Below are 23684 nucleotides of genomic sequence, written 5' to 3'. Positions count from 1 at the left end.
TGCAAATAGCCTTACTTGTTGGCAGAGGCTGTTGACACTAACTCCGCCCACCAACATGTGATTGGGCTAGACAACATTACAAAAGACGATCGTTAAAGATCAGCTCTAGTAGTTGGTGCGATAGCTTTGTGGGCAGTGCGCCGACATACAGCGCCGTTGTGCTACAGGCGTCTCATGTTCGAATGCCGTCTCGAGGACCTTTCTCGATCCCGCCCCCCATCTCTCTCCCACTTCACTTTCTGTCCATACTGATCTGTCCTGTCATAATAAAGGCTTAAAACGGCAAAAATAAGTCATAAAAAAAAAGATCAGCTCCAGTGGCGCAGTGCGTGCTGTGCTGTTTTTGACGCGATCGACCTGCGTTCTAACATTTTTTTTGTCCGTTTTCAAATCTCATATCATGTCGGCATTTATTTTCTATAAAAATGAAGGAAATAATCAAAAAGTTGAAAATAAAGTATCTGGTAGGTGTAGAGAGGCCTTATTGTCCCAATAAGGCAGCATCCATTTAATAAATGTAATTAAAACTATAATTTACACTTAATAAATTATTATTGCATACTGTTTATAATGTACTACAATACTGAGGTGCAGATAATTGCCTCTATTTGCAATAAGTAGTATAAATAGCAGAAAATCCTGCTATTTTAACATGGTGTAAATAGCATCTATTACTATTTGCACTTAGTGTAAATAGTATCTTTAGCTAAGAAAAGATACTTTTTTCACTTAGTGTAAATAGCATACTGTAAACTGTTCAAAAGTTTTTTATACTTTTAAAGGAAATTAATATTTTTATTTAGCAAGGATGCATTAAATAACATAATTTTTTTAACAGATGATCATAAGAAATATTTCTTGAGCAAATCAGCATATAAATCATAGAATGATTTCTGAAGGATCATGTGACACTGAAGAGTAATGATGCTGAAAATTCAGCTTTGCATCACAGGACTAAATTACATTTTAACATATATTCAAGTAGAAAACTCTTAAAAAAGTTCTTAATAATAAATAAATGCAGCCTTGGTAAGCAAAAGACACTTCTTTTTTTAAAGAATTAAAAAAAACCCATGTTGTAAATCAAAGAGAGATTTTCAACTGGAATTTCTTAAAACAAATTAAATCAGCATTACAGCAGTTTAATAAATGAGGTTAGCAGTTGGGAACAAATCCTGTAATATTTGCGGATCACCAATACAGCAGCACAGCTTGTACTTATCTTTATTTAAAGCAATATAAATCTGTGGTTTGTCTTCATTTAGCTGGATTAACATGTATGTGTGTGTCTTTATTAGTGGTGCAGGGCTGGTGAGTGTGTCAGTAAGACGCCCATCCCGCAGCATGTGGACGGAGACTGGAGTCCGTGGAGCACGTGGAGCATGTGCAGCCGAACGTGTGGCACAGGAGCGCGTTTCAGACAGAGGAAATGCGACAACCCCCCGTAAGCCTTCACATCTCTCACTTTTCTCTCCTCTTTGGACTTGAATTAGTCAACTGGTCGTTCAGAAAAACAGTCAGCAGGTCAGAATTTATTCCGTCTTACTCTCACGGATATAAATGTCTGTTGCGATTTGTAATCCAAAACTAACTAGTCGTGCAAATGCTGTGAACAGACAGGCTGTAGTCCAGAGATGATCTGTCTCTATGCAAACGCAGTCACCATCCAAACCCACAATGCACCACAATAATCCTGTTTGTGTTTTGGCAGGAACAAGCTTTCCTCTCACTCTCCTCCTTCATCTAATGACGCCGTTTCTCTCTGAGTGTCATTTTTCAACGCCTGACAGCCCGCCAGAGAGCTTGTTTTACAGTTTGTGTGTGTGTTTAAAACATGATGTAATAATTTAAAGTTCTCTGGTTATTTCCAGTGCAGAACAGCGTGCAATTTGTGAATGATCGAAGGTCTGAGATGTGCGGTTTTTGTTTTGGATGCTCGGAGCGTCTCGTGAGCGCATTCGGGAGGTAATCGCTCTTTTGCGCATGAGTCCACGGTGGATCGTAAAACACTTGGAGCTCCATCAAGTAAACCGAAAAGCAAAAAGGAAGAAAAATAAGGCTGATGTACAAGCCACATTCTGTTTTTAAGCACAATAGTGGAAAAGGGGAAAGAAAGGAAAAAAATAGGTTTCGCATTCTGTGTGCGAGAACGGTCTTAATTAAGAATGCAAATAAAAAATGCAATAAAAAATACCAATCAGAATTCAATATGCAAATATCTGATAAGGTCATCAGCGATTGCTGAACTCTGTATTAGTGTGATTTTGACTCTTTAATCGAGACAACATAAAGTCTTCTTATTCTGATCATCAGTGCATTTCAAAGAAAAAGTTCTTCTTTAATCTTTCATCAAAATGTAACTTTTCTGCTAACATCATTTTGGGCGTGCTGGCTATTCGATTATGTTAGTCAATAGCCAAATAGCTGTTTTGGCATCATTTTAGCAAACTTGAATTCATGTCTGGCTTCGTTCTGGTATGTAACACCACTTTTTATGATCTAATCATTTCCTGATGGATATAATTAAGTCCCTCCCTACATTTCTTAACATTAAATATCATGTTTCAGAGATGCGTGGCATTAGAGAAGTAAGTCTGGGATCAGTAAGATTTTTTATGTATTTATTTATTATTTTTTTGAAAGAAATGAACACTTTTATTCAGCAAAGGTGCATTAAATTGATCAAAAACTCAAAAGATGCTGTTATTTTTAACTTTCCAGTCATCGACAGTTGCATCACAACTGTGTTCAACATTGATAATAAATAAAATGTTTTTTTGAGCAGCAAATCAGCATATTAGAATGATTTCTGAAGGATCATGTGACACTGAAGACTGGAGTAATGATGCTGAAAATTCAGCTTTGGATCACAGGAACAAATTACATTTTAATATTCAAATAGAAATCTGTTATTTTAATTTGTAATAATATTTTGTAATATTATTTACTGCATTTTCAATACAATATAACTGACTTACTGACCTCAAACAAAAAATATAGCTGCAAATAGCGATTACTGGGGTTCAAGCGCTTAAGGCATTTAAGCATATAAGGGAAAAGACATTACATATTATTTAGCAAGACTGTACCCACCAAAATCAATGATTAAAAAAAGCGTTTTTGACAAATCCAAGTAATTTACCATAGAAATATAATGACAGCAGTGATTCTAAAGGCAAAGTTGTCCGGAATGAGGAGTTCTGCTATATGATATGAATATCATGTGTATGTGCAAAAAACTGTGTGACGTACAATCGTTTACACCCTTGAAAGATGTAGCTGATTTCTTTCAAATTTCTCCCAGTGCTTTGGGGCCATGAGTCATACCGGCCCACTCAGTTTCGTTCTGTAACCTTGTCTAACAGGTGCTCAAACTTCGCCAGTGGTGGCCATGTGAGATACGCAAATATCTTTGTAGACACTTGTGGCACTTCAGACCAAGACCATGCACACCGTTTTTCATGTTGATAGGATAAATGGTAGCACAGTTATAGCCATTTTTATGCTTTTTCCCCTCTTATAGCGCCACCAAGTGGCCAAGCTCTGCAATTTTTTTTCCTGTGACCTCAGCTTGAGCTCTTACGTATGTGTTCTGAGTTTGGCGGAGATATCTCTTATAGGCATTTTACTAAAAGTGGGCCTGGCCCTTTTGAACATTTTGCCATCCCTTTGTGATGGTGAGTCGAAACTTCATCTTTTTTTTGATAATTTATTGATATTCACTCTCCAGAGAATCTTTCTGCAAGTAGGTTTTTCAAAAAATACGAAATACCCAAACATTTCGCCAGGCTCACAATCAAATCTGAATGGTGCATTTTGTCCGGCATGAGCCAATGACATAAGACACTTGAGCTTGCAACTGATGGTTTACGAGCAATTTCTTACTTTTGATCGCTGTAGCGCCCCTGTCAGGCCGACTGAGGTGAGCATTGGTCATGTTGTAGGCGGTGTGAGTTCTACCATCCCTCCAAGTTTCAAGTCTCTACGACAAAAGGTTTGGTCTGCACAATCAGTTTTACATGGAGATTGCTGATCCATGACCATTCGAACAATTACAATAGGGTTTCAGTGCTACACACTGCAACCCCTAATAAATCCTAATAAGAATGTTCGAGAGAGATCACTACAGTTCTGCTTGGCAAACTCTGTAATTCATTAAAATGAGATGCAGGTTCGGATATACTACCGTTTGGAGAGACTCTCACAGCAGATGAGACAGATTGAATGATAGAACATTATGTGAGAATGTGAGGAGACTTGTTACTGAACAGGTTTTAGACTTCATGTTGTCAGCTGTCATCATTTAAACAAGTGAAATGTGTTCTAATGAAGGTTTATGGGGCCTCAAAATCCTCATTTTTAGTCATTTTTAGCTTGACCTCTGCCACGGAGCGACTGCCTCTCCTCACGTCTTCATCTCACCTTACAGCAAGGATAATAATCTTCATGTTTTGTCTTGAAGTTAAAATTCATGTTTAGGTCATAGAACAGTATGTATAACTGTGTTTCTTGTGGTTGTGGTTCTCCAGGCCCGGTCCAGGAGGGAAGTACTGTCAGAAGGCCAATGTGGAGCACAAAGTGTGCGAAGGGCCACCGTGTTCGAAGGGTCTGCCCACATTTAGAGACCAGCAGTGTCAGTCTCATGACCGGCAGGCCAGTAAGAAGAAAAGCCAGATGTGGACAGCTGTGATAGATGATGGTAAGACTAAAAATACATCTCTGTTTGGTGAATAAAAGCCAGTATTGGTTTCATACTAATTTTGCTACAAAATATAATGCATTTCATAACTTTTTTGCTTTTGATAACCATCTGTGAGATAAAGAGATCTTGCACTATCCCTTAATCAGCAGAAAAACTGCACAAAGACATGATTCCTGTCTTAATCTGTGCCAGTTTACAACTGTGCATTCATTTCTCAGCTGATTTTCACATGTACAGTTGAGGTCAAAAGTTTACGTACATCTTGCAAAATCTGCAAAATGTTAATTATTTTACCAAAATAAGAGGGATCATACAAAATGCATGTTGTTTTTCCTTTAGTACTGACCTGAATAAGATATTTCACATAAAAGATGTTCACATATAGTACACAAGAGCAAATAATATTGAATTTATAAAAATTACTCTGTTTAAAAGTTTACATACACTTGATTCTTAATACTGTGTTGTTACCTGATTGATCCACAGGTGTGTGTTTTTTTTGTTTTTTTTTTGATTAGTGGTAGTTGTTCATGAGTCCTTTGTTTGTCCTGAACAGTTAAACTGCCTGCTGTTCTTTAGAAAAATCCTTCAGGTCCCACAATTCTTTGGTTTTTCAGCATTTTTGTGTATTTGAACCCTTTCCAGCAATTACTGTATGATTTTGAGATCCATTTTTTCACACTGAGGACAACTGAGGGACTCATATGCATCTATTACAGAAGGTTTAAATGGTCACTGATGCTCCAGAAGGAAAAACAATGCATTAAGAGCTGGAGGGTGAAAACTTTCGAACAGAATGAAGATGTGTAAATTTTTCTTATTTTGTCTAAATATCTTTTTTTTTTCCATTTAGTACTGCCCTTCAGAAGCTACGGGAGATACTTAACATGTCCCAAAAGACAAAAAAAGTTAAATTTACTCTGATCTTCAAATTCAAAAAGTTTTCACCCCCCGGATCTTAATGCATTGTGTTTCCTTCTGAAGCATCAGTGAGCATTTGAACCTTCTGAAGTAGTTGCATATGAGTCCCTCAGTTGTCCTCAGTGTGAAAAGATGGATCTCAAAACCATTCAGTCATTGTTGGAAAAGGTTCAAATATACAAAAATGCTAAAAAAAATAGAATTTGTGGGACTTTAAGGATTTTTCTGAAGAACAGCAGGCAGTTTAACTGTTCAGGACAAACAAGGGACACATGAACAACTATCACTAAACAAAACACAGCTGTGGATCATTCAGGTAACAACACAGTATTCAATCAAGTGTATGTAAACTTTTGAATGGGGTCATTTTTATAAATTCAGCTATTATTGTCTCTTGTGGACCATATGTTAACGTCTTTTATGTGAAATATCTTATTCAGGTCAGTACTAAATAAAAAATAACATGCATTTTGTATGATCCCTCTTATTTTGCTAAACTAGTTAACATCTTGCAGATTCTGCAACTTTTCTGTAAACTTTTGACCTCAACTGAATAAATTAATTAATTTCATGAATATATTATTTTATATCGAATCCTGATCCAAACAGCAACAGAAACTTGCAGATTTTGTGAAAAAATATTTTTTTTGAAATTAAATGGAGCAGATTGTTAAGTTAAATAATACATTTTGAATGCTTCTTTTTGTTATTAAACTGTCAAAAGTTTTGACATTTGACTGCTTTTGTTATTTTGTGCATTAAAGCTGTTCAGTTCTGTGTTGAGAGAGTGAGAAAGCGTCCAAGAGTCTGTGCTCGATTAAAAACAGCACTTGTGTGATTTCACACTGTGAGCTCTTGTCAAGGACATGTTCAGTTGATTACCGGGCAGCTTATGAGCGAGAGGGTGAATGTTATGCCTTGTTAGAGTCCAAATTCATCTCTGAATTTATTTGACCCAGTCATCTTGATGTTCCACTGTCACTCATAATCATCTTAACGGTCTTCTGATTCAGTTTATTTATCTTTTCCCGTTTTAAAACTGACACTAAACAGCCTAAATTCAGTTCAAGGCAATGTACAGTTTATGCTGACTTGTGAATCATGCAAACACGTTTCATCCGTATTGGTTTTGCTGTGTGTGAACTGTAATCAGTCACTGATTTAATTGACATCCCTCAGTGGATTTTTCACAGCCGTCCACCAAAAGTCAGATTATTGTTTCAAAAACCTGTTGGTCTGTCCATATTGATTATCATATTGAAACACTTGAATAATGTCAATACGAAAACCGTTCATTTTCTGCAATTAGATGGAAACAATATAACCCAGGCAAACATCATCCTATGCAGCTGAAAGGCCTCCGCTTTGACGTAGCGATGAAACGGCAGCACTCAAAAGCGCTCTCTATATTTTACCTCACAATGGTAGAAACACAGGCTCTCCAAACTCTGATCGTTCGAGAGTCACTTACAGACATTCACTCTATCAGTGAACTTTCATCTTCTGCAGACTAAAGGAGCACGAAGCAGCTCTTAAATCACAACACGTCACTCGGAAACAGTCTTGTGATCTTCTCAAGTAGACTGCTCAGAACAAATGCGCCACGTAATACCGCGAGTGCACTTCATGTGTTCTAGCTGAAAGTACAGAAGCTTGTGCCTCTTTTAGCCTTAAAGCTCAGTTCATACAGATCCAATAAAACTCATTTGTGGAGGAATTTTGCAAACAAACGACCACATTAAAAATGATGCATGCATGCAAGGTGCATTAATAGAAATGCTAAATGAAGCATGTGTGTGTGCTTTTGTTTTTCAGAAAAGCCATGTGCTCTATATTGTTCACCCGTCGGCAGTGATGCACCGGTATTAGTGGCAGAACGTGTGCTGGACGGAACGCCATGTGGACCTTACGAGAGCGACCTGTGTGTGAGCGGAAAATGTCAGGTGTGTATTTTCATATATACTACTTTTCAAAAGTTTTGGCTGTTTCTTTTGTTCACCAGAGCTGCATTTATTTGATCAAAAATACAGTAAAAACAATAATGTTGTGAAATATTATTACAGTTTAAAATAACTGTTTTCCATGTGAATATATGTTAAAATATAATTTATTCCAGTGATGCAAAGCTGCATTTTCAGCATCATTACTCCAGTCTTCAGTGTCACATGATCCTTCAGAAATCATTCTAATATGCTGATTTGCTGCTCAGGAAACATTTATGATTATTAAGTTCAAGTTTCAATAGAAACCTTTTGTAACATTATAAATGTCTTTACTGACACTTTTGATCATTTTAATGTGCAAGAAATGTGCAATAGAAGTGTTAATTACTTTTAAAAAAAAAGTCGTATTTATCCCAAACGTTTGAACAATAGTGAATGTGCATGTGTTCTGTGTTACAAGTGTAAAAGTAGCCTGACTATGATTTAAAAAAAAAAAGAATTAACCCAAAATGAAGAATTCTCTTGTACCACACACATGAAGTTGTCGACATGATCAAATTGCTAAACAAATCACTTGTTAAATATCTTTGCAGAAAAGATGCATGAACTACAACTACATCTTATACAAACTTGTCTTAAACATATTATATTAAGAAATAAAACAAGGAAAATGCTTTAAAAATCGTAAAAGGTAATTCAAAATGACCGAGAGTGTAACACCAGTAGACTATTATTAACTATAAATGTTCTGTAAAAACAATGAACAGCAGCTTTTAGCCTGTCATCATGATGCAAAAATGAAATATCAGACATACGGTAGTAGTTCCTCACAGGTATTTTAATTCGAATGCACTGCTTTTCTGTTGTTTTTTCTATGTAAACATGGATGCGATTGACTGTTGCACTCGTGTCTCTTGCATAAAACGGCACTATAAAAACTCGGCGCTCAAGTTAAAAGAAGTTTACTCCCACCTATTCCGCTGCCAGCGTCACATCTTTGTCAACACAGAATCACATTCTGTGTGAATGGCACCTAGCAATATGAGCACATCACACGTGAGTTTAATCACGTGCGCCGACATGCGGTTGGATCGTTCTTTTCTCTTTACTGTTATCATTGGCATATTGTCAAAGTGTCTAATTCTAATGTTTGGTAATAATTCTATTCAAAATCACGATTCCTCGATTTCTAAAAAATAAAATTGTGGCAAAACATGAAGTTCGAATGAATCAATAAAATCTGAAAAATCGTCCAGCCCTAGTTTATGCACTATATTTTCTGCCATGCCTTCTGAATACGATACGATAGCTTGTGTGAGGAAGAGATTGAAATTAAAAATGCATTTTAATGTTTGGGTCAACTGTTAATTTGATAATGAAGTAAAATAATAACTGTTTGTTCATTTTCCCCCATTTTATCATATAATGTCATATGTAACCCTGGATCACAAAACTAGTCATAAGTAGCTCGGGCCAGCAATAGCCAAAAATGCGTTGAATAGGTCAAAATGATCAATTTTTCTTTTATGCCAAAAATCATTAGGATATTAAGTAAAGATCATGTTCCATGAAGATATTTTGTACCGTAAATATATCAATTTTTATTATTAATATGCATTGCTACTTCATTTGGACAAATTTAAAGGTGATTTTCTCGATTTTGCACCCACAGATTTCAGATTTTCAAACAGTTGTATCTCAGCCATATATGGTCCTATCCTAACAAACCATACATCAATGGAAAGCTTATTATTATTCAGCTTATTTATTCAGCTTTCAGATGATGTATAAATCTCAATTTCAGAAAATTGACCCTTATGTCTGGTGTCACAGGTTCTTGTCCCAGACTCACATCATTGGTTAAGCCGAAAGTCGTCCGCAAACAAACAGAACAGTTTTCACAGCTTCATCAGACAAATATTGCATTGATTGCAATTTTAACATGAAACTATAATATGAGAAGACTGATATGAGACATAAGGGATTTTAGTATAAAATTGACACTGTACAATTTAATGGAGATTAAGGTTAAAAACCTGCCTGAAGTGCAGAGCTTAAAACAGCTTGAAAGATATATTGACTAATTAAAGACGAGTGTAAGATCATTTCATTTTCCACAGTGATTTGCAGTAAGACTTTACATAAGAGTGTTTGATTAAGTTAGATGCATTTTGTTTCTCAAAGCGTGCTGACGAAGAGAAAGACTGATGAATGCTAGGAAACCGACAGAGAGTAGAGAATAAACAACAGACGTACAGAGAGTTGCATAGTAGACAAATAAAATAAAGACATGTTGCACACTCAAAGGGATATAGTAGTTTACCCAAAAATAAAAATAAAATTCTGTCATTGATTACTCACCCTCATGTTGTTCCAAACCAGTAAGACCGTCATTCATCTTCAGAACGCAAATTAAGATATTTTTAATTAAACCCGAGAGCTTTCTAACCCTGCATAAATTTGTGCATTGTGGTACTTTCATGAACATGTGTCAAAGACTGACACAGAAGAGAAGAAATTGTTGAATAAAGTCCATATTTTTGTTTTCTTTGTGCATACAGTTGTACAATACGGTTGATCCACTGATGTCACATGGACTATTTTAATGATGTCCTTGCTACCTTTCTGGGCCTTGAACATGGTAGTTGTGTTGTTTTCTATGCAGGGTCAAAAAGCTCTTGGATTTCATCAAAAATATCTTAATTTGTGCTCCAAATATGAATAAAGGTCTTACGGGTTTGGAGTGACACAAGGGTGAGTAATTAATGACAGCATTTTCATTTGTGGGTGAACTATCCCTAACTTTGGCTGCTGTTTCTACAGTCAACAACACTGTTGCTCACTGACCACTAGTACAAGAGTACAGGACTGAAAGGAGGTCACAGTCTCCAAGCCGCCTCCACTAATAGAAAGCAGGACTGAAAAAAGCAGGTCAAAATGTCTGGAAGTAATTTCACTGTGTGCACTGTAATAAACACACGCACACACACACACACACATAGACATGTGTGGTTACTGTACGTGAAGTGAAGGGATTCATCAGCCCTGAACATTGACTGCATCCCTTCATGCTGTAATATAAACATGCTCCACCTGGACTGCCCCACAGGAAGTGAGCAGATTCAGGGTCAGATCCTGTCCTGGTTTGTCCTGACCACAATCCTAGCATCGCTGTTTTGGAGTCAGCGCTCATATTCATGTCTGAATGCAGCTCTTGTGTCAAAACATCCAGAGGGAGTGAACGGATGCTCAGTGCCAGGATCGTGCAGTGAAAATACGATTTCTGTGACCTTTATTCCGTTTTGCTTTTACTTTTAAGCGAGAAAATCACTGACCGAGACAACCTGGGTTTAATGAAGCTGACAATAGGAAGGACCTTATTTACATGCAGGATCCAAACAAGAAGATTCTTTTAGCGTCACTAGGGCTTTCCCTAATTTTCAGATTTGCCAAATGTTTTTTAGTGCTAGTCAGAAACACATGCTCATTGTTTTCTGGTGAATACTGATTTAATTTGCTGGAAACATACAGTACTCAATGTCAGGCCATCCAAAATGTAGATTTGTTCAATTTGGAGAAATTCAGCATACACTTGCTCACCAGTGGATCCTCTGCAGTGAATGGGTGCCGTCAGAATGAGAGCTCAAACAGCTGATAAAAACATCACAATAATCCCAAGTAATCCACAGCACTCCAGTGCATCAATTTACATCTTGTAAAGCAAAAAACTGTATGACTGTAAGAAAAACAAACTCATCTACATCTTGGATGGCCTGAGGTTGAGTTCATTTTCAGTAGGTTTTCATTTTTGGTTAAAATGTTCCTTTAATCAGACAAGATTTCAGTTTGTCTACACCAAATGCAAAAAATGCGTCCTGACACGACTTGTTCGATCGTAAAGTACAACTAATCAGAACGACTCTCAGTTTCCACGCTCTCTCGCCCTCATAACGCACTGCAACACATCATCTTTGAACATTCCTGAAGTGAAATGAGGAATGACTTCCTGTGCATCCAGATAATTCATCAGTTGATTGCCACAGAACATTTACTAATGGCATTTTACTTTCTGAAATCATTCGTTAAAGATTCACATGATAAGGCTTTCACTTTAAGGCGTGATTTTGTTGCGTTTGAAGTTATGCAACCCCTTGAGCCATTATACTTTATGTGTCTTGTTGTTGTGCCAAAGAAATCAGAATTATATTACGCCTCAACAATTTGTTATTGGGCAGCAACAGGATTTGTGTGTTCTTTTGCCACAGTGGATGGATTTATTGAATAACAAAATGAATTAAAATATATTTTGGCCTCTTGTATAGTGTTTTCTTTTTTTGTAGAGTGCAAAAAGAGGATTTTTTGGAAAATACAATGACACTTAATAGTGACCACATCTGCGAAGCTCCAAAACAACACCATATGTAGAGCATCTTTGATTCCAGATGCTTTTTGTTTCTTAAATATGATAAATCAGGAAGCTTTTACTGAGCCTTATCTAATTTGCATTTATTGTGTTGTCATATTTATTCATTTGTCCATTATATGGACTCATAATATGGAAAATATTTCAATTATGTATTACATATAGGTAGAGCATGTACACTACTATGAACGGAATTGGGGTCATTGAGTAAGATTTTTAGTGTTTTTAAAAAGAAGTCTCTTCTTTTATTATTGTGAATTATTATTCCAATTTCAAACTAGATAGTAAAGTTCATAGACAAACTTTAAGTTTGCTTGAAAAAGCCTAGCCAGAACGTTTGAAGTAGTTTTAAAAGCTTGACTACCCGGGGTGGTTGCTAGGGTGTTGCTATGTGATTGATAGGGTACTTGGTGTGATTGCTAAAGTGTTGCTATGTGGTTGGTAGGGTACCTGGGGTGGTTGCAAGGGCATTGTTAGGGTACCTTGGGTTGTTGCTAGGGTGTTGCTATGCAGTTGCTAAGGTACTCTGGGTCGCTGCTAGGGTGTTGCTATGTGGTTGCTAGGTGCTTAGGGTGGTTGCTAGGGTGTTACTAGCATGTTATTACCATGATTAGCAAGTTACTAGGTACTCAGAGTGGTTGCTAGGGTGTTACTAGCATGTTATTACAGTGATTAGCAAGTTACTAACATGTTTCTAGCATTTTACCATGTTACTACCATGTTGCTAGCATGTGTCTAGCATGATTAGCATGTAACTAGCATGATTCTAGCACGATTAGCAAGTTACTAGCATGATTCTAGCACAATTAGCATGTTACTAGCATGATTCTAGCACGATTAGCATGTTACTAGCATGATTCTAGCACGATTAGCAAGTTACTAGCATGATTCTAGCACAAATAGCATGTTACTAGCATGATTCTAGCACGATTAGCAATTTACTAGCATGATTCTAGCACGATTAGCATGCTACTAGCATGATTCTAGCACAATTAGCAAGTTACTAGCATGATTCTAGCATGATTAGCAATTTACTAGCATGATTAGCATGTTACTAGCATGATTAGGAAGTTATTAGCATATTGCTAGCCTGTTTCTAGTATGATTAACATGTTATTAGCATGTTGCTAACATGAATAGCATGTTACTAGCATGTTGCTAGCATGATTAGCACATTACTAGCATGATTCTAGCATGATTAGCATGTTACTAGCATTTTGCTACCATGATTAGGAAGTAGAATGTCACTAGCCTGTTTCTAGTTTAATTAGCATTTTATTAGCATGTTGCTAGCATGATTAGCATGTTACTAGCATGTTTCTATCATGATTAGCAAGTTACTAAAATTTTTCTACCATGATTAGGAAGTTCCTAGAATGTCACTAGCCTGTTTCTAGTTTAATTAGCATGTTATTAGTATGTTGTTAGCATGGTTAGCATGTTACTAGCATGTTGTTAGCATGTTTAGCATGTTGCTAGTATGATTAACATGTTTAAACCAGCTAAAACCAGTTGATTCACCTAAAATCAGCCTAGGCTGGCTGTCTAGTCTTAGGTGGTTTCAGCTGAAAATAGCTTGCTTAAGCTTGGTTGGTCTTTTAACAGGTCTGCCAGCCAATCATCTTAGGCTGGTTTTGCATTTTTTCAGTAGAGATTTGTTAAGCTTTGCTATAGCAATAAACAGCTTAAATACACCGTAATACTCATTGTACAAAAATTTTCACCCCCTCAATGAAAGTCTGTGGGATTTTTGGTGGTTTTGATAGTCAGGTTTACGAAAACCGTAAGCTGGATCAGTTAGAAACTATATAGCAACCCAAATCAGACCAGTGTGAAGGTCTGGGCCGAGTTTGATGGTTGTAGCTTAAAAGCTCTAGGAGGAGATACATTTTAAAATGTAGTCTCAGAAGAAGAAGAAGAAGAAGAAGAAGAAGAAGGAAAAAAGAAGTTTAAATAGGATAACAGTAAATTGGCTTTTTCAAGCCAACTTAATAACTGTTTCCTATTTAAATATATTTTAAAATGCACTTTATTCCTGTGATGCAAAGCTGAATTTTTAGCATCATTACTCCAGTCTTCAGTGTCACATGATCCTTCAGAAATCATTCTAATATGCTGATTTGCTGCTCAGTGTTTACAAATTCATTCATACCAATTGAGTTTTTCACATTCCAGTAACTCACAACTCATGAAATCAAAGTCTTTTTGTTCTCTGCCTCCTACAGAAAATCGGCTGTGACGGCATCATCGGCTCCTCTGCAAAAGAAGACAGATGCGGCGTCTGCAACGGTGACGGCAAATCCTGCAGGATCGTCAAAGGAGACTTCAATCACTCCAAAGGGATGGGTGAGTCAGAATAAGGGAATTGAGAGAATCATTGTGTTTATCTGACATTAATACAAACTGTAATGCGTCATCAGGCCTGCTGGTGCTCAGCACAACGGGTCCTGTAGACTAAATTATAGAATAAACCTCCTCTGACAGACCACCACTGCAGTTTCTGTGTGGTTGTCTTTAGTTGGATTGGTGTGGGCTTGTTGAAGTTAACAAGAGAGAGAGAAGGACAGCGAGTTTCCTCTTCCATTGACCATGTTGGTTTTGTGTCTCTCAGTCCCTCATAGCCTTTGTAAGAAGGTTTCTACGTGTGTGATGTCGAAACCCAGAGCTGTTCTCAAGTGTTTCTCATGTAAGATGCATGGTTTGACGTGTGTGTATGTGCGTGTGTTTGTGCGTCCTTTGTCAGGTTGTTTTGATACGGACTATTCTATCCAGCTGCTCTTGAATTATCATATTAAACACACCTTTACACTACGAGAGTTGACGTCTTGATTCATTTCAATACAATTTACACTACTGTTCAAAAGTATGGGATCAGTAGGGTTTTTTGTTTTTATTTTTTTTGTGAATTACTAAGGTTTACTAAGATGTATTAATCTTAATGTTACTTTTTAGCCTTTACTAATGCATCATTAAAATCACAAATTGTGTTTGTTAGTGCACTGAACTAATATGAACAAACAATGAACAATTATTAATAATTTTTATTAACAAAAAAAAGAATAATAAATAGTGTTAGTTAATGCATCTAATTTTAACAAATGACACCTTATTGTTAAGTGTTACCAAAAAATTAAATGAAAATAAACAGAAAATATTTAAGAACTAATAATAATGACAAAAGTAGATGACAAAATTGCTAAAATGTCATCTAAAATTATAAACACTGAAATGATAAAAATAAAAGCCGATTCAAAATATTAATAAATACTATAATAGTATAGAAATAATACTAAAATAACACACTAAGGCTGCATTAATTGATCAAAACTGCAGCCAAAAATGTAATAATATTATAATTGAAAAAAATGTCATATTCCTGTGTTTATTTTAAAATGCATTTTATTCCAGTCTTTTTTCCAGTCTTCTGTCACATTATCCTTCACAAATAATTCTAATATGCTGATTTGCTGCTCAAAAAACATTTCATATTATTATCAATGTTAAAAACACTTGTGCTGCTTCATATTTAAGTGGAAACTGATACTTTTTTTAAGATTATTTTATGAATAGAAAGTTTAAAAGAACAGCATTTATTTGAAAATGTCTTTACTGTCAGTTTTGATCAATTTAATGCATCCCTAATTTGAAAACTGCAGTAATCCCATACTTTTGAATGGTAGTGTGTTTAATCGTATTGGCTTGTCAAAGTCAACAAATTCTCATACTGGTATCGTACCAATTTGGATTTTTTTCCTCCAAAACCCAAAGCCACAGAACAAAGTTCAGTTTTTCTTGTTGAGCTTCTCTTTTCTGGTTAATATTCTGTTTTCGTTGAACCGCTATGCTCCATTAGGTCTGTTCCTGTGAATGATTTAAGCTTTTTGTCATTCCAAACTCATTTTATCAGCTGAGTAAGGACTTCGGCTCTTGGGTTATTCGTTATTCACTGGATTCAGTCCGGATGACTCCATGGTCACATTGTGTGCCTCCCAAAACTGCTTTAATGCCAAACATCCCAACGGTCTCCAGCTGTTCTAGCTTCAGGCCATCATCATCCTGTCCACTGCTGAATGTGGGAATACGTATGCATGCCCAGCCGTATGGGGAATACATTAGGACAAAGCAAAGGACTTCTGACTTTGCCAGCAGTTGCTGAGCCATGCTGCATGCATACGGTACCATTTTTGCAGTTTGAGACTTAGTCAGAAGGCTAGTTGTTTAGCATTCCCATCATGTTGTGATTATATTGATGCTCACAGTCCACAAAATCCTCTTTTCCTCAAAGGCTTTCTTGGCTTTGTGCATGTCAATGAGGAATCTGACATCGACTGATAGAGTAAAATGGACCATCGGTGCTGACAGTCTTGACAAGAGTTTTAGTTAACGTGTATCATACAGTCTGCTTTAACTTTTAGTAAAGATCTAATGCAATCTGACAGGCAACGGTTGCAAGGGGCAGAAAGCAACTGTACAGCTTCAGAAAAAACAAATTAATCTTGAAAATGAAGTTTGCTTTGTCTTTAGTCTTTAAATGTATCTTTGAGGCTTCTGAAACCAGTTCTCACTGTGTAAAGGTGTGTTTTAGTGGATCTTCAAGAGCAGTCATGAGAGGATTTCACTCTTATAGAAAGATCTCACTCTCACTCTTTCACATTTAACCACATTCTCACCGGCTTTGCTTCTGGAAGTATTTTTCCCATTCATTTTATCCATAGGTGCACTACCGTTCAAAAGTTTTAAACTGATCAAAAGTGGCAAGACAGTGTAATGTTACAAAATGTTTCTATTTCAAATAAATGCTGTTTTTTTTATTTTCTATTCTTCAAATAATCCTGAAGCAGCACAACTGTTTCAGCATCGATGATAATAATAATAAATGTTTCTTAAGCAGAAAATCAGCATATTGGAATGATTTGAAGGACCATTGACACTGAAGAATGATGCCGAAAATTCAGCTTTGTAACACAGGAGTAAATTTCATTTTAAAATATATTAAAATAGAAAACAGGTATTTTAAATTTTAATATTATTTCACAATATTCCTGCTTTTCCAGTGTTTTTGATCAAATAAATGCACCCTTGGTGAGCTTATAAGTCATTCAAAAAAGTCATTACTGACCTGAAATTTTTGAACGGTAGTGTATTAAAAAATAATAATAATGAACATTGTTTATGAAATAGTAAACTATTCGTCCCATGAAGCACTGATGATGACATAACTGAATCAGAATTGACAGTACAATATAAATAATACAGTAAGTTTATATTTTAAGGTTGATAAAATAGAAATATATTTATAAAAAGCAGAGCTGGGTAGTAACTGATTACAGTAAGTAAGTTACATTTTAAAATACTCTTAATCAGACTACAGTTACTCTTTATTATTCATCATTTATTGATTCTCTGCCACTAGTGTACCACTTATATACACTCAGAAAGTACAGTTTTGTGGACATTCACACATAGACTAGTCATTAGTAAGGTGGCGACAGTATTGACCAGTGGATTTACAACATCTACTGATGAACACATTCATTTTTATTTGAATTATCACTCAGTAGGTTATATAACCATGTATCATTATGTATTATTCAAAGGATTTTGTCTTTCAAACTCATTAAAATGCACACATTCTCCTTATTTCTTATTTGCAGACATTCTCATACTTTTTGTCATCTGAACCTCTTTCATCTAATATATTTACTTTAAAGAAGTGGTCAATCAGCAATTCTGTAAAAGAAAATATCTCGCTTTGGATTGAACTTTGAGTGTCGTTACTTTGCAGATGTTGTTTATGCACAAACAGCATTTTACATTGCACAATAACTAAAGTTAAAAAAGTGGAATCATAATCAATGACCCCTTTAAGTAGCCCTGAGATGTTTTAATAATTAAGTATTACATTTGCATGTTCACGGTTCTCTGACATCGGTTAATGGTCATATGTGACCCTGGACCACAAAACCAGTCATAAGGGTCAATATTTTGAAATTGGGATTTATACAACGTAAGAAAGCTGAATAAATAAGCTTTCCACTGATGTATGGTTATGTTAGGATAGGACAATATTTGGCCGGGATAGAACTATTTGAAAATATGGAATCTGAGGGTGTAAAAATAACTAAATATTGAGAAAATCACCCTTAAAGTTGTCCAAATGAAGCAATGCATATTATTAATCAAAAATTAAGTTTTGATATATTTACTCTAAAAAATTTACAAAATATCTTCATAGAACATGATCTTTACTTAATATCCTAATGATTTTTGGCATAAAAGAAAAATCATTTTGACCCATACAATGTATTGTTGGCTATTGCTACAAATATACCCGTGCGACTAAGACTGGTTTTGTGGTCCAGGGTCACATATGGTTTGCAGGTAAACATAAAATATTTCATCTTTTTAGTGTTTTATTTTGATTCTTATTTTAAAATGATTTATTTTAATTTGACATTTTTATGATTTAATTACTTGTTAGCCTTTCATTCAACTCACAAACCCACTGCAGTTCCTTTACGAACCCCAGTTTTGGAAATCTTGATGTAATATAATGTTTAATGCACTTCATATTGTTAATAACAATGAAAGGAATATATTTTCCCACTCTTTGTATTTTGACATCGTTATGGCATAGGATTATCCTGTTTAAATCAATGTGATAAACGAGTTAGGTCAAAAGTAATCTACAAGTAGTCTGATTACATTACCTAAAATGTGTAATGTAATTGATTACATTACTGACTACAATTTTTGTCATGTAATTTGGTAGAAGATTACAATTTGTAAGTAATCTACCCAGCTCTGATAATAAGCTTATTACAAAATATTCAGACAGTGTTAGTGAGTTCGACAGTGTAAGCAAACTGATTCAGTTGCGTCATTCTTCATGTGAGTGGGATGTCACTGCTCACACTCATTAGCAACAATTCCCATGGTGACAGTGACTTCATTTAATTAAATATGAATTTGACTGACTCACGGCATCTGTAAAATCATAATTAATCACTTAACTTCAGAGCTCATGGTAGGTCTGTGTTGAAATGTTTACATGTTCCCACTAAACATTGATTTCTCTATGGAGAAAATGATTGGGATTGTTACTTCTGGAACGGTTGTGCTTGATTAGTGTTGCACAATGTGTGCTTTCGGTGTGTGTTTATGAGAAAATCCAGCATCTGACGCTTATTAAGCCCTCTTTGGGCTCTCCTGGAAGAATTATATGGAGTTCATGTCTCTCTCAATGCCTCATTTTAGTAAAGTCAACCGAAATAAAGCAGCTGTTCATATGCTACTGTTCAAAAATGTGGGGATCAGGTTTTTTTATGATGAAAGAAGTCTCTTATGCTCAGCAAAGCTGCATTTATTTAATTAAAAATACAGCTAAAACTGTAAATGTTATTAGAATTTAAAATAACTGTTTTCTATTTAAATATATTTTAAAATATAATTTATTCTTGCGACGCAAAGCTGAGTTTTCAGCATCGTTACTCCAGTCTTCAGTGTCACATGATGATTATTTTGCTGCTAAACAAAGATTTCTTATTAAAACAATTGTGATATTTCATATTTTTGTGGAAACCATGACACGTTTGTGACCCTGGACCACAAAACCAGCCATAAGGGTCATTTTTTTTAAATTGAGATTTATACATCGTCTGAAAGCTGAATAAATAAGCTTTCCATTGATGTATGGTTTGTTAGGATTGAAATTTTTGGAATCTCAGGGTGAAAAAAAAAAAATCTAAATATTGAGAAAATCACCTTTAAAGGTGTTGAAGTTGAAGTTGTTAGCAATGCATATTACTAATTCAAAATTAAGTTTTGATAAATTCATGGTAGGAAAATATCTTTATGGAATGCTATCTTTACTTAATATCCTAATGATTTTTGCCATAAAAGAAAAATGAATTTTGACCCATACAATGTATTGTTGGCTGTTACTACAAATATACCCGTGCTACTTATGACTGGTTTTGTGGTCCACATTTGTGTGAAAAAGAAATGTTAGTAACATAAATGTTTCCACTGTCACTTTTGATCAATTTAATGCATCCTTGCTGAATGAAAGTATTAATTTTGTTTAAAAAAAAAATAAAAATAAGGATAAAAATCTGACTCCAGACCTTTGAAAAGTAGTGAAAAACATCGGCCTCTCATTCGCTGGTCTTATAATGTGCAAATTTAGGCAAATTTTATTCCCTGACTGCTAGATACTTGCTAAACGATGACCCTAATGTGTTTTTTCTGAGGCTCTGAAGGAACATTTCATTCAGAAATGAAAATACTGTCATCGTTTCTCACCCTCTTGTTGTTTCAAACCTGTATGATTTCATTTTCTCCTGTAAAACTGAAAAATAGATCTGTTGTCATTGAAAGTGGAAGATGATTTATATTTGAAAGCTCCTAAAATGACAGAAAAGCACCATAAAAGTAATTCACATGAGTTTTTTTGTTCAGTATTGTAATTTTGCATTGTGGTATTAATCGCCATCCACTTTCTTTGTAAGAACAGAAGCTTAAACATTCAGCAAAGCGTCATCATCATTTTGCATTTCACAAAAGACAGAAAATCATCCATAATTCTCATCTCTGGGTGAGCTGTTCCTTTTCAAAACACAGACATGGCTGACAAAATTTCACTCCGTCTTCCAGGAGAGGCCAATAAATGTTTGGCTGAAAAGCTTTCCTACATCTATATCCTCAACTTTCGTTGTTTGAGATGAATTACTCTCCATAACAAAACCAAACAGAAACTGAATCCCGAAAGTCCAGCGGTTATTCCATGTCCTCCAGATGTGGTGGCATGTGAACGAGTGTGTGTTTGATCCGGGGTTGGTGTGTTTTATGCTAATCAGGTGGCCGGTCGTGTGGTTTTGGGTGTTTAACAGGGGGTTTGTGGTGCTGTGTGGAGTGATAACCGCATGTTTGTGATCACGCCAGGACAAACACGGTGAGTATGAAACGGGTTTGGTGCAAAGTGTGGGCCAGTAACATGTTACAATATCCATTTTAGACTGTCATCCAAGCGCAGGTCAGATCATCTCAGTCAGGGTCACACTAATCTCGTCCTGCGTATGAGAAAACATGTTTCACAAAGCTGCTGGAGTCCGTGAGGTCCGAGTGTCAAAATCTCCTCTTTAAATGAGCTCAACTGATAGCAATTCCTCACATACACAAGACCATCAGCCATTTGTGTCCTGCTATCTGCTGCAGTGTAGTGATGTATCTGAGGACGAAGTTTAACATCAGTTGTGAATGTGGCCATTATGTGTGTATAAACAGTACAGCAGCTTGGTTTTATCATTGCTGCACAGACATTTTGCGTCACAATGGTGTCTGAAATGGGAATTGTGTGTCTGCGTCAGAGGAAAAGTCGGCCACCAACCTACCCCAAAGCATCTGACCCATTTATGTATATTAAAGTTAACTAAAACAATTAAAAAGGTTCCTTGAAATGAAATAAACGTTAACTGAAATAGAAATACTAGTATCAAACTTAAACTTATTTTGTCAGCTAGTTTAACTAAAATAACTCAAACTAAAAGTTAAATACAAATGTTTAATAAACTGTATAGATGTATTTAAAAAAACAAAATGTCAAAAAGAAAGACAAAATTACTAAAACTTTAATTAAAATGAAACTGAAAATATAAAAAATATAATTAAAAAATGTTAATAAAAAATTATAATAGTATTTCAGTGATTAAAAATAATACATATATTTTATGTAGTCTATCTGGTGTCTGTCATTTTAGAAAAAGTGTCAGGTTGCTGTGTTTGTATTTGATTGGCCCTATCTTATATTTAGTTAACTGCTGTTATAAAGTAATTTATATAAATAAACCCTTAAATATTTAAAATAAATGGTTTAGAATAAATTAAATAATTAAAAAATATATATCAAAGAAATATTTTGTTGTTGTTTTTTTATTAAAAAAACAGCATTTATTCAATGTTCTTTTTTTATTTTTTGTTTATTTATTTATTGAAAGAAAGTAATACTTTTATTCAGCAAGGATATGTTAAAAGAATACTAAAAAAGTATCAAAGCTTCCAAAAAAAGAAAAAAAAAAAAAAATAACAACAACAACATATTAAATGAAACTTTAAAACATAATACATTATATACCAATGCCTTGATAAGCATTAGAAACTTCTTTTTACAGAATTTTCTTATTGTCATCAAGGCTGTATCTATTTGATCAAAAATACAGGAAAAAAAATAATTTTGTGAAATATCATTGCAATTTAAAATAACAGTTTTCTATTTTAACATACTTTAAAATATAATTGTATTATATTTATCATATTGTTATATTATTTATTATAATACATATAAATTAGTTATTATATTATTTATTGTATTATTCCTTTATTCCAATATACACTACTGTTCAAAAGTTTGGGGCCAGTGGATTTTTTCTTCTTTTTTTTAAATTTAATTCATTCATTCATTCTTTTTTCAGAAATAATGTGATAAATTGATAAAAAGTGATAGCAAAGCTATTGTTAGAAAAGATTTATATTTTGAATAAATTCTCTTCTTCTAAAATTTTTATTCATCAAAGAATCAAAGAAAAAAGTATCAGTTTCCAAAAAACTTTAACATTGATAATAAATCAGCATATTAGAATGATTTCTGAAGAAATAAATACAGCCTTGATGAAATAAATACAGCCTTGATGAGCGTAAGAGACTCCACTAAAACATTAAAGATGTTACTGATCCCAAACTTCTGAACGGCAGTATATATCAAAATACTAAGAATATAAAAAATATATATATTTAATATTATATCTGGTGTATGATTTATGAATCAGACTTACCGTATTCTGATTGACCATATTTGTAGTGAAAGACACGTGTTTTATCCACATACACAACATATTTTTAGAAATGCACACCTGCACCTGTGTCTGCCCACCTGTGCACCAGTATGAAATCTCGCTGGTCTCTTTTCATTTTCCACCCTTCTTTTCTCTCGTTTCTCCTCTTATTTCTCTCCTTTCCAAAGGTTACATCGAGGCAGCTGTCATTCCGGTGGGAGCTCGGCGAATCAAAGTTGTGGAAGACAAACCGTCCCATAGCTTTCTGGGTAATTACTCAACCTGTTGCCATAACAACAGTCTTCCGAATGGCCACACAATGGATCTGAGTGAGAGTGGAGCAGCTCCGTAATGGCTGTAGATAGGAATCACGCCAGGTGTCGTCTCTAATGCAGCGCTGTGACAAATGACGCTTCTCTGCTGACAAACTGCTTGTCACGTTAGGATGAAACTCACGCTAAGGACGTTTAACACAGATTTGCTTTATGCAGCTTAATACTACTTTTGTAGTGCTTTTTTGTCCACCAAATAATCACTTTTTTGAGTGAATGTCACACAAGAAATATATATTATGATGCTTTTAATAAATAGATGAAGCCATATTTATTAGATTTCATAAATGTTAATTCATTTGTAAAATTCTGGCATTATTGCAAGACATTTAGGTACATTTATTCCCCAAATTGTAAGTTCTAAATAATAATAATAATAACAATAATAATAATAATAATATTAATTATTATTATTATTGTTATTATTATTATAGTTATTTATTTTTTTCTCTATAATAATGACGATTTTGGAGGGATAAATTAAAATGCATAAATTCTAAATACTTTTTAAACAATATATTGATGATAATAATA

General features: G+C 34.9%; 1 protein-coding gene across 2 annotated transcripts in view; it reads left to right on the top strand.

Annotated features, from left to right (window-relative positions):
- The window catches only part of adamts17 (ADAM metallopeptidase with thrombospondin type 1 motif, 17), a 148892-nt gene that overhangs the window by 80876 nt on the left and 44332 nt on the right, over positions 1 to 23684 (top strand). Inside the window, exons 12-17 of one of the 2 annotated variants that reach the window (XM_051114412.1) lie at positions 1299 to 1444; positions 4530 to 4699; positions 7439 to 7566; positions 14215 to 14335; positions 14601 to 14675; positions 23007 to 23087. In XM_051114412.1, coding sequence (XP_050970369.1) covers positions 1299 to 1444; positions 4530 to 4699; positions 7439 to 7566; positions 14215 to 14335; positions 14601 to 14675; positions 23007 to 23087 — 721 coding nt within the window. The remainder of the gene's footprint in view (positions 1 to 1298; positions 1445 to 4529; positions 4700 to 7438; positions 7567 to 14214; positions 14336 to 14600; positions 14676 to 23006; positions 23088 to 23684) is intronic. The other variant, XM_051114413.1, reaches the window with a different exon arrangement.

This window comes from Labeo rohita, chromosome 7, assembly GCF_022985175.1.
Source record: "Labeo rohita strain BAU-BD-2019 chromosome 7, IGBB_LRoh.1.0, whole genome shotgun sequence".
NCBI lineage: Eukaryota > Metazoa > Chordata > Actinopteri > Cypriniformes > Cyprinidae > Labeo > Labeo rohita.
This window is presented reverse-complemented; position numbering and strand designations above follow the sequence as displayed.